General features: G+C 43.9%; 1 protein-coding gene across 2 annotated transcripts in view; it reads right to left on the bottom strand.

Moving 5' to 3' along the window:
- Tbc1d23 (TBC1 domain family member 23) overlaps window positions 1-8,089 on the bottom strand; it is a 63,372-nt gene extending 55,283 nt beyond the window's left edge. For both annotated transcript variants that reach the window (XM_075961950.1, XM_075961959.1), the window contains exon 1: window positions 7,879-8,089. In XM_075961950.1, the coding sequence (XP_075818065.1) occupies window positions 7,879-7,931 (53 nt within the window). In that variant the 5' untranslated portion in view covers window positions 7,932-8,089. The remainder of the gene's footprint in view (window positions 1-7,878) is intronic.
- Window positions 8,090-12,381: the final 4,292 nt, after the last annotated feature.

Raw genomic sequence — 12,381 nt, 5'->3', positions numbered from 1 at the left:
TGCCACAGCACACTGTATGTGAGCACGTGCACATGCCCCAGCACATTGTATGTGAGCATCTGCACATGCCACAGCACACTGTATGTGAGCACGTGCACATGCCCCAGCACATTGTATGTGAGCATCTGCACATGCCACAGCACATTGTATGTGAGCATCTGCACATGTCACAGCACACTGTATGTGAGCATCTGCACGTCACAGCACACTGTATGTGAGCATCTGCACGTCACAGCACACTGTACGTGAGCTCATGCACATGCCACAGCACATTGTATGTGAGCATCTGCACATGTCACAGCACACTGTACGTGAGCTCATGCACATGTCACAGCACACTGTATGTGAGCATCTGCACATGCCAAGCACATTGTATGTGAGCATCTGCACGTCACAGCACACTGTATGTGAGCATCTGCACATGCCCCAGCACATTGTATGTGAGCATCTGCATGTCACAGCACACTGTATGTGAGCATGTGCACATGCCACAGCACATTGTATGTGAGCATCTGCACGTCACAGCACACTGTATGTGAGCATGTGCACATGCCACAGCACATTGTATGTGAGCATCTGCACGTCACAGCACACTGTATGTGAGCATCTGCACGTCACAGCACACTGTACGTGAGCATCTGCACATGTCACAGCACACTGTATGTGAGCATCTGCACATGCCACAGCACATTGTATGTGAGCATCTGCATGTCACAGCACACTGTATGTGAGCATGTGCACATGCCACAGCACATTGTATGTGAGCACGTGCACATGCCCCAGCACATTGTATGTGAACATGTGCAGAGGCAACAGGACAACTTTCAGGGTAGTTTTCTCCCTCCACCACAAAGGTCCTGGTGACCAAACTCAGGTAGTCGGCTTGGCAGCATCTTTACCTGCTGAGCATCTCACCAGCCCACTTTCCACAGAGAAATATGTCTGCATCTTTACCTGCTGAGCATCTCACCAGCCCACTTTCCACAGAGAAATATGTCTGCAGTCAAAGCAATTTACTTGGGAATTTAAAAAGTATTTGCTTAAAATAAAGAATGGGATGAAAATGGCAAAGTCTGTCAGAGACATTATCTACAGCTGTTACATATTTCTTCTTTTTCTTTTTGGTTTTTCAGGAAAGGGTTTCTTTGTGCAACATCCCTGGCTATCCTAGAACTCATTTTGTAAACCAGTCTGGCCTCAAATTACAAAGATCTTCTGCTTCTGCCTTCTGAGTGCTGGGATTAAAAACTTGCACCACCACACCCGGCTCCATTATAACTTTACCCAAAGTACAACGACCAAAAACAAACAAACAAACGACAACAATAGTAGTAACTTTCTTGAAAACACTGACTTTAAAAAAACAGACCAAAGGAGGAAAAGTGATCATTTTGCAACATCTGGGCAATGTTTCCCAAAAGTACATTGCTGGTTGAAAAAAAAAATCCTACTTCGGCGAACGTATATGCCAGATTTACTTTTAAAACTGGATTCCAAGGACTGATTAAGATTTACTTGATAAAAGAGGCTTTCACATATCTTCATGTTGGTTGTTAAATCTTGATGGAATTTACAGAACAAACGTCAAGAAGTTCTGGTATTCGCTCGATATGATAGTTCCCACATTATCCTAGTACCGAGGCAGGAGGACTGCCACAAACTCAATGCCAGTTTGTAGCCTGGTCTACACACTGGGTTCTAGGTCAGCCCAGACCCTGTCACAAACCAAAAAGGCTTTGTGGTATTCGCCTGCACATTCATGAGGGTACATTTTTCTAAGGAGCATTTCTAAAACTTCCATCCTTCCGAACAAAGGAAAGGGTCAGCGAGATGACTCAGCAGGTAGGATGGTTGCCGGTGCCTGCTGACCCGAGTTCACCCGCAGCACCCACAAGAAGGTGGAAGGAGGGAGCCAACTCCACAAAGCTGTGCTCTGTCCTGCACACACACACACACACACACACACACACACACACACAGAGAGAGAGAGAGAGAGAGAGAGAGAGAGAGAGAGAGAGAGAGAGAGAGAGAAACTCTTTACAGCGGAAATAATACACAGCTTCCTTTGCATTTAAAGCAAGTAAGTTACTTATTTCCCCATCAATGAATTAAAGCAATGGAAAAATTGCTGAGTTGTTAAGGTTATCAAACAGTAAAATTGCGTACATGTCCTAAATATTACCACAATAATAAACTAATATTTTAATATATGATAGATTACTTATTATATTAACATACAGTATACTATACATTATATGATGATTATTTAGATGATGTAGGTAACCATACTTTCAGATTAAAAACGCAGACAAGGGCTGGAGAGATGGCTCTGCGGTTAAGAGCATTGCCTGCTCTTCCAAAGGTCCTGAGTTCAATTCCCAGCAACCACATGGTGGCTCACAACCATCTGAAGTCTGGTGCCCTTTTCTGACCTGCAAGCATACACACAGAAAGAATATTGTATACATAATAAATAATAAATATTTTTTAAAAATGCAAACAAAAACCCTGTGATTTGGGGCAGGAATATGAGAATATAATATTATGAAATAAAAGATTACACATAAATATACATAAGGTTCTCCTCATTGTCTAATCACGTCAATCATGAACTATTTCTTTCCATGGATATAAGAGAGGTAATGATGTACACAGCTCACAGATGTATCCTTACATCTATACAGGGTCTACAAAGTGGACACATATATGCTCAATAATGTGCATCTCTGAATACTGTACTTTACAAAACACAGCCAATTCAATAATTGAACCATATTTTTATGAGGGCTTTCTTTAGGAATCTCTTTTAAAATATGTGAAATATATAACACAAATGCAGTCAGTATTAGAAAGAACCCAGGGCTTACAGAAGGAGATGTTAATTAAGTACACATCTTTCATTAACAGGATTTGCCATATGACCTCCAAGTCCATCCCCTCTCCTCCAAGAAGGCAGTAACAGTAATCTAAGCTTCCTGTCTCAAAGTGCTGCTGTGAGATGCAGATCACCTGTGCATGCACATGGGCATGCAGCAGGGAAGGCTCCATACAAATGCCTGAAAACATTGCTTACTTTCCTTGCTAAATTTCTTAACTATCACCTGGTATGGTTTGAATCTGAATACTTTCTCACAGGCTCACACCTGAACAATTGGCCTCACACTGTGGCACTATCTGGATCATTCCTTCTGACAAAATGATGAATTAAAGCGACCAGAACACAGCACTACAATGAACAGCTCCGGCTTTAATACTCCCTCCATTCCTCCCCCCTAAAACTTTAGCGAGCCGCTTGAATATAAACAGTACTGGGTGGATATTTGTCAAGCCATGAATGCTTCACTAAACGAGTTTGCTTTCTGATATGTAAGGGCGGGTACTGTCGTTAGCTGACACCAAACAGAGGCCGCATTTCCATTGTGTAGAAGAAATGCTCTGCTAAGCATAGTTGTAGTAATATGGGCGCCCTTCCTCCATCACATAGTGCAACAGCTCTGTCCTAAGCTGTCCTCTTCAGAAACTGGCTGTCCTCTACAGATTACATTACATTAGACAGTTTCTTTATAGAACTGATTCTTTTACAACTCAAAAGTTTAACACTTGAAGAACTCAGTAACACATTAAACTCAAGAATTAACATGTTTATTGAGTAAGATTTTTCCATTAAGTTCAGAATGCCAACAATCATATAATTACAAGAAAAAAAAGTCTGCTTACAGATTTGGATCTCTGAGGAGTATTCAAGAAAGAATTACTCAGAAAATAAAAGCATACAAGCCAGGCGGTGGCGCACACCTTTAATCCCAGCACTCAGGAAGCAGAGGAAGATGGATCTCTGAGTTTGAAGCTAATCTGGTTTACAAAGCAAGTTCTAGGACAGCCAACACTGTTTGTTACACAGAAAAACCTTATCTCAAAAAACCAAAAAGAGAAGAATAATTTAATTTTGATTTTCTCTATTCAAATTCTAGACTAGTTTCGTAATTAACTTTAAATCAATTTATGTGATAAAATTAAATCATCTTAAGTTAGAAATCTTGGGAGGGATTTCACCACACTCTGAGCTTCCATCGTTGCAGTTCTAGAGGGGTAGGAAGCTTAAACAGATCACCTTGCTTTCCAAAAGGAATGAGCCGTATACCAGCCAGCAATTAGCTCAAGGGAACATAAACATTGGGAAATGTACATGAAACGATAGCTTGGTATGCACTGATCATGGTTACACAAACATCTGCATTCATCCAACATTTCCTGAGCTACCTGCTATCGGTCATTTCCCTTGAGAGGTTCACTATCTATGAAGCAGTAAGTGAGACGGCTCAGCAGTTAATGTGCTTTCTGCCAAGTCTGACTACCTGTGTCCAATAACCAGAACACACATGGTAGAAAGAGACTTTTTTTTTTTTTGGTTTATCGGGACAGGGTTTCTCTGTTTAGCCCTGGCTGTCCTGGAACTGCTCCGTAGACCAGGCTGGCCTCGAACTCACAGAGATCCACCTGCCTCTGCCTCCCGAGGGCTGGGATTAAAGACGTGCCCAGCCAGGCCCACTGGAGTTGATGTTCTTAAATGTGCCTTCCGATCTAGATCATAAATTCCTTGAGGACAGAGCCTGAGGTTTTTCTTTCCTCTCTTCCTTCTCCTTCTTCCCCCTTCCTCCTCCTTCCTGTCCTCCCCGTTTCTTCCCTTTCACCCCTTTCTTCCTCTCATTCTGGCTAGTTCGCGCTCTGTGGTTTCTGAGACAGGGTCTTACTCTGCAGCCCAGAGTACTAAAATGTACTGTGTAGCTCAGGTTAGCCTTGAATTTGCACCAATCCCCTGCCCTGGCCTGAGGGAATAATGCTGGGATTAGGAGTAAGCCATTGTAGCCAGTCTAATTTGACCGTGGTCATAAGGATGAGTTTGGTGGCAATATGCACGATAAACTTGAAAAGCCTTACACGTGACACAGTTAAAATTCAAACATGACAGCTGAACTCAAAACCATTCTGTAACAATCCCATTTACCAAGCACGCAAGGAAGAGTGGGTTTACTAATCTACGGCTCCCTATGCCAAAGTCTTCCTTACTCTGTGGGAGCCGGTGGGGAAGAGTGGGACTGGAGAGAAGAAAGGGTAGAAGAGATGGAGGGAGACTACATCACAACAAACATCCATGGAAATAAAACAAGGAGAAGTGGGAACCCACACCAAAAACATGGACTGTGCTGGACAGTTCTATGCCAACACGACACAAGCTAAATCATCTGAGAGAGAAAACGCCCCCATAATGCAGGCTATCGGCAAGCCTGGAGGGCATTTTCTTAATTAGTGATTGATGCAGGAAGGCCAAGCCCATTGTGGGTGTTGCCATCCCTGGGCTGGTGGTCCTGGATTCTATAATTAAGCAGCCCCCCTCCATGGCGTCTGCATCAGCTCCTACCTCCAGGTTCCTGCCCTGTGTGAGTCACTGCCCTGACTTCCTTCAATGACTGTGATGTGGAAGTGTAAGTCAGATAAACCCTTTCCTCCCCAAGCTGCTTTGGTCTTGGTGTTTCATCACAGCAAAGGTAATCCTAACTAAGGCACAGACTGTAAAGGGATCTTTAAGAGAATAAGTGCGACCACTAGCAAGCATCCACTAGAGTACACGCGCCCATAACCACACACACATAAGAATCCCAACCTAAGAACTTCCTTACAATGGTTTAACTCAGAAAACACTGTGCCCTACAGTGCTCAATCAGCTGACTAAAGGCAGTTTACAATACAACTCAATCTTCCCAAACTGTAACTTCATTCTAGAACCAGCTAGGTCACTTTCTAGAAGGTGCTGCATCACTGGTTTTTAAAAGGTTTCCATAATGTGTTAAGGTCTTTCACTAAGCTGGCACACAGCTCTGCGTAGGTGGCGCACTTGTTTGTAATGTGCAAGGCCCTCGGCTGACTCCCCGCACCACTCTCCAGCCGGCAGGGAAGGGGGGGGGGGGATGTTAGCTGATTGTATAGACCTATCTTTCTCTTAAGTCAAGCAGTTGTAGTTTTTACCCTCCAACAAACCGTTAGTTTTCTTGCCTATGTCCCTGCCATTTCTCTACTCTCTTAATGGCACAGCACTATCTAGTATTTAGCCACTAGCCGTGTATGGAATTTAATATTTGAAATGTGGCTAGAACAACTGAAATTCGGTATAAATGTAAAGTGTACATGAGCTTTTTCATACGGGTAAAAATTAAAAACTGAAGTTGCGTGAGGTGGCGCACACCTTTGATCCTAGCACGCAGGAGGCAGAGGCCAGTGGATCTCTGTGAGTCCAGCCAAGGCTACATAGACCATCACAGGCCAGCTAGGGCTACACAGTGAGACCCAGCCTCAAAAAATACATAAGTGAAAAACTTATGTTTATAAATAATGAGTGCACGTTCAAAAACATATTGAATATATATTTTAAAATACTGTAAAAGTTTTACCTCTTTTTTTAGTTATCAAAGAGGCAAAGGGAAAAAAGTTAACTTCAGTAGCTCACTATACTTATTATTTTGAATAGTGTTAAGGCAAATCTTACTAATTCTTCAGGATCTAACTCACACACCAGTGCCTCCATGAAGCTTTTGTAATGTATGTAACATATCCTCTTCTGAACTCCCAAAACACTTACATTCACAACCTCAAAGAACGAAATTAACTTTACCTTGTCACTTTGTGCACCTAGCACAGTCCTCCAAGTCCATTACAAGCTACTCGAAGGAAACAAGATGCACATTTTCCTCCTACACTCTCAAGACCACATGCACGAACATGCTGATGTCTGCTAACTGGGATGAACATCTCAAGCACTGTAGTCTCTAGCCCTTTCAACTAGCTCCATATATGTCTACCAACCCCTTGCATTGTGTTTAGGCAAACAGTGCCAGTGATCAATACAAAAAACAGTGTGAATGAAAAAAAATCCATGAGCATTACATGTAGTCAATATACTTAGATCAACTGATCAAACTACTTCAAAAGTAGAAGCGTTTGCCAAAAATTAATGACACTGGGTGGGGAAAAAATACCCACAGAAAGGTACTGGAAGGGTTGGGTTTGTATCACAGTTGGTAGAATGCTTGTCCTACCACACCTGAAACCCTGGGCTCAACCCCAGCATACATACATCGGGTAAGATACAAGCTGCCTATAACCCAGCAGGAGAAAGCAAAAGAATCACAAGTTCAGTCATCCTCAGCCACACAGAAAGTAAGAGGCCAACCCTGAGCTACATGATTCCCTTTAAAAGCAAAATCTTCCCACAGTCCCGAAGAGGCAGACTGGCCAAAGCTTGGGAGAAACAATAACAAAGTCTAATACGCCATCCAAAGCTATGAAATCAAGTTGTGAGGAAAGTGGTGGGAAGAAAAAATAACACGTGAGAAACACAAATGTTGGAAACTGTTGCGAGACGAACAAGATTAATAATAATAATAATAATAATCTTAACTATGTGGGAGGAATCCTGCTGGGTGTGTCTCCCCACCTCTGCACTGTCAAAGGTCGTTATTTCCAAAGATCTTGTTTCAAATGCTCTGAGCTCTTCATCAAGCAACTTCCTCCTCAGCGCTCCCACTCCAACTCCCTGGCTAGGGACTAGGCGAATTCAGTGTTGAAGCCACCCTCTCTGCTGGACCAAGAGGGAGGACCTGACTTGGGCGCAGATCCAGGGCGACCCCGGAGTCCCCGGGATTCCGTCCCAGCCGCGGGAGCCCAGGGGCAGAGGGGACCCGGAGGCAGAGGGGGCGGGGCAGGGGACCCGGAGGAGGACAGGTGCCTGGCTCCACGCCGGGTCAGCCGGCATCTCCGGGACAGGTAGGATGGAGGACAGGAAGAGAGGGGGCCACTGGGAATTAAGCCTGGGCTCGCACTCACCAGCTGTCCCCGCCCGACGTTGACAGTGGCAGAAGCTCTTCTCCTTCCGCCATTGCTGTTGACGTCCACGTCACTTTGCCGAAAAGTGGACCAGGCGCCGAGACTGTCTCTGAGACTCAGTGTCGTAAAAGGAGTTTTGAAGTCTGAGACTGAGGCTCAGCAGAGCGAAAGATTGGGGAGGCGAGGAACTGGAGCGATGCAACGTCACCCCGTCCCGAGGGCGAAAGGCGGAGCCTGGCGCTTGTAGGAGGCCGCAGCGCGTGGAAGACTACATATCCCAGGATGCCGTGGGGCCGCGAGCAAAGTGGGAGGGGAACAAAGTTTGTGGGCGGGACCTCGGAAGTGGGCAGGGCGGGGCGCGGCTGGAAGGCGTGGCTCGGAAGAGTCCCTGGGAATGTGAAGCCTCTGGCGTGGCGTCTCCTTAGCGTCTGCATTCCTATTTGGCTTGCAACTGTAAACCAGAATTGAGAGAATCCCAGATAGTGAAGAGAGGAGGGCAAGTATGAATTCACACAGAGGTGGGCTATATACTCTGTGTCTGAATACTTAAAATTTGTAAATCAAACTATCCTATAAGTAAATAAATAAATAACTTCTAGCCTTCACAGCCAGGAGAATCAACTCTAGTTAGAATTCTGAAACTGAGCCAGGCGGTGGTGGCGCACGCGTTTAATCCCAGCACTCGAAGCAGGTGGATCTCTGTGAGTTCGACTGTTTCACGGTGAAACCCTTCTCGAAACACCCTCCGCCCCAAAATCAAGATCCTTCCTTTCCTATCCTGCCACATTTTGTAATATTTGTTCCTCCTAGATGGACTTCCCTGTACTGCACCCAAGCTTCATCCACAGAACCAATATTGCCAAAACTCTAGCTCCTTGGCTACTCTGGACCACTACATATTCGGGACAGACCTGAAGAAATGCTTTGAAGTCCTAGGAGCAACAATGAAGTTAACTACGTAAAACATAGCTAAATCTGAAAATGTCATGTTAAATGAGCAAAACAGATTACAAACTAACGACATTGTTCATGTTTGGTATTGATATATTAGAAAGAGATGTATGTACACTGAAAAATGCAGGGGTGTTGTGTAGAAAAACTGGGAAGGCAATTAAATTTTAGATGGGGCAGAAATGACCAGAAACAGATTGAAGTAAAGCAAGTGTCTGTTTCATTGGCTGTTTGGATCTTTTTCCCCCACTTTGAGACAGGGTCTTACTATGTGTAGCCTTGACCAGCTTAGAACTTGCTACACAGTCCAGGCTGGCCTGAAACTCATAGAGATCCACTTGCCTCTGCCTCCTGAGTGCTAGGGATAAAGGCGTGCGCTGCCAAGCCCAGCTTGTGTTTGTTTTTTAGAGATGGGTTTTTGCTGTGTTGCCGAGCTTGGTCTTGACTCCAAGCGAGTATACTTGAGCTCTTGGGCTCAAGAGTTCTTTGTGCCTCAGTCTCTCAAGTAGAGAGTATGGCAGGTGTTTGGCTCTGCACTGACTGTAACGTTTAGTATTTTATTCTTAGGAGCTGAGCAGTCCCTTCAGGGGTGCCCATGATGTTTCATAAAGTATACTTTGGTACCTAAACTGCTCCATAACTTAAAAAATGATTTAAACAGTGTAGTCCAGCTGTCTCGGTTATAACCCAAACATGCTGACTTTCCTTTCAAATAAGAGACAATAAAAATTGAACATTATCACCTGGAGTAGATGTGTAATGTTCCTCATAGCAGAAAATTCCTTTGCACTCAGGATGAGGCTATAGGTGACCATTATCAATCAATCAATCAATAAAAGGTGTGACTCAAGGTCAGATCATCTTTCTAATGCACAGACTCTCTGATGGATCCCAGGAGGTTTCAGAAAAATGGTTCCAACACTGTTCAGTCAGTGACGTGCAAGCAATGGTTCGCTGGTCAACGTGATTCTAGTCTCCAAGTGCAGTTTATTTTTATTGTAGTGACTGTGTTTTGTTTTTTTTTAAAGATTATTTATTTATTACATATACAGTATTCTGCCTGCATGTATACCTGCACACCAGAAGAGGGCACCAGATCTCATTATGTGATGGTTGTGAGCCACCATGTGGTTGCTGGGAATTGAACTCAGGACCTCTGGAAGAAGAGTCAGTGCTCTTAACCGCTGAGCCATCTCTCCAGCCCCCTGTAGTGACTGTGTTTTAGTCTGTGCGGTAAACTATCACAAATATATTACTTAATATCTTCAAACAGTTCTTCGCTCTGTGAGAGTAGGTTGAAACTTGAGAGTTCTTAGTCTGTTCAGACCAGCTATGCAGGCATCTGACCTGTGTAGGTCTAAGGCCCAGGTCCAGACAAGCACGGTGCTTGTTTAAATGGTCTGCTTCTGCCATCTTGAATTAGTGTTTGGAATAAAGAGTCTTTGCCTTTTCTTTCTTTCTGTTTTGTTTTGTTGTTGTTGTTGTTTTTCCAAGACAGGATTTCTCGGTGTAGGCCTGGCTGTTCTGAAACGTTCTCTGTAGACCTGGCTTCAAACTCCAAGATCCACCTGCCTCTGCCTCTCAAGGGCTAAGGTTAAAGGTGTGTGCCACTGTGCCTACTTGAGTCTCAGTGGTTTTATTTTGTACCAGTGCTCACAATTAGGACAGCTACTGCTCAATAAAGTAAATAGCGTCTTATGCCTAATGGAATGATTTCCTTTGGTACTAATACGCCGGGGGCATCTGTTCATTTCTCGTCTACCCATTCCAAATTCTGCACAGTCTTCATCTTGAGACCACGATGTTCGTAATCATCTCCTCCAATGTCATCTCCTCCAATGTCATCTCCTCCTGAGTGCTGGAATTACAGAGTCTTTTGAAGACATGATCAAGATATTAGCCAAAGTGGCAGTCATGAAGTCAAAAGAAGGCTTCCTTGGGACTAAGCGGTCACTCCCTTCTATGATTGGTCACTCACATAGTTGAGGAGCCTTTTAAGCCACCCCATCTGACCTTCTCCATGACCTGCTTGAATGTCCTCTTGACATGGGAACTGCTGTCCCCAAGAATAAGAATTGAACAGAGGGACTGGCAAGACAGCTCAGAGGATAACGGTGCCCACCACCAAGACTAACAACCTGAGTTTAAGCTGAGAAAGAGGTAACCAACTCCCTAAAGTTGTTTTCTGACACACAGAGAGAGAAAGAGACAGACAGAGACAGAGAGAGACAGACAGACAGAGAGAGAGAGAACATGAAATAAAAAAAAGTGAGAACAGAATTGAATAGAAACCAAGATCAAAACTACATTTTTTATGCTCTAGCCTTACATGTCAGAGCCCCATCACTTCCACCATATCCTATGTATCAGCTCTGTCTCGTGGAGGGAAACTACATGGGGCTTGGATGCCAAAGACAAGAGTCCGCTGTTAGAGGCTGGCTGCACAGGAGAGCCTACACATTCTTCAATCGCCCCATTGGGTTGGTTACTGAGGTCCCTGCTTATATCACCTCAGCCTTCTTTTTATGTCCTGCCTCCTCCAAACTTGTACAACATTCCTGGCAAGCGCTTTCATCTGGGCATCCGCAGCTTTCTGGGAGCGTTGCTGTTTCTTTATTTGGTAAGAGAGCATCTTGAATTCTTTAACTCTCTCAGAGTCCTTTATAAGTTCCTAGACCGCGCTAGCACAAAATACAAAGCTGAGAACAGAGTTCGCTCAACGTTCTTGCAACATAACAAAATACTTGTTTTTGTTTGTGAAGGTGTCATGTGAGAGTTTCAGTATTCTAAACATTTCCAGGAATTTCCCTTTAATCTAATAAGGACAACTTTTTTCACAATTATCAAAAGAATTTCAAGTATTTGTAACCTTGAAGTCCCATCAAGGGTTCACTTTCCGAGACTAGTTAAGCTTTTGAAGCTTAACATTTAATTTAATGATGAACAAAAACAAGTTAATTCCTGTTCACAGAGGAGAAGTAGATAGTTGGCGACAATTTCAGCGTCTGTTTTTAATCAGTTTAGAGGTGTTCAGCAAGCAGCTGTTGAAGCAGCTCGCTGCAAGCAGTGCCGCTTCTCCACTGGGTTTCCAGTAGTTGACGCTTCTCACTCACGTCGACACTTTAGTGGGCTGTATAGATGAGCCCAAAGGAAGCATGGGGAAAGAGACTGTCCCTTCTTGAGTTTGGGGTGCTTAATGTGGGAACCCGTTTTACTCTTTCCACATTCCAAGTGTCTTCCCAAATATTCCAAGCAAAAGCTTTTCTTCCTGGGGTGGAGTCACTCCTGGTTAGAAACAGGGGTAGTAAACAGCATTTTTAAGAGAAACTAGACAAGTTTCTCAGAGGTGAATTCTTGCTTTTGTGAGTTAAGACCTCTACGGACACACCATTTGTAAATGGTGTCCTTTAGAAGATGGCAGTGTTGTTTATATGTATGCATTCAAGGATGTCTTCATTCACCCCAGAACCCTATTTTTTAGGTGTATGCCCTTCAAAATAAGAAAGTTATCAATCAATAACCAAAGTAGTTAAAGGGAATTATATGACATGT

The sequence above is a fragment of the Microtus pennsylvanicus genome, chromosome 1 (assembly GCF_037038515.1).
Source record: "Microtus pennsylvanicus isolate mMicPen1 chromosome 1, mMicPen1.hap1, whole genome shotgun sequence".
NCBI lineage: Eukaryota > Metazoa > Chordata > Mammalia > Rodentia > Cricetidae > Microtus > Microtus pennsylvanicus.
Note: the sequence above shows the minus strand (reverse complement) of the source record. Positions and strands in the feature narration are given on the sequence as shown.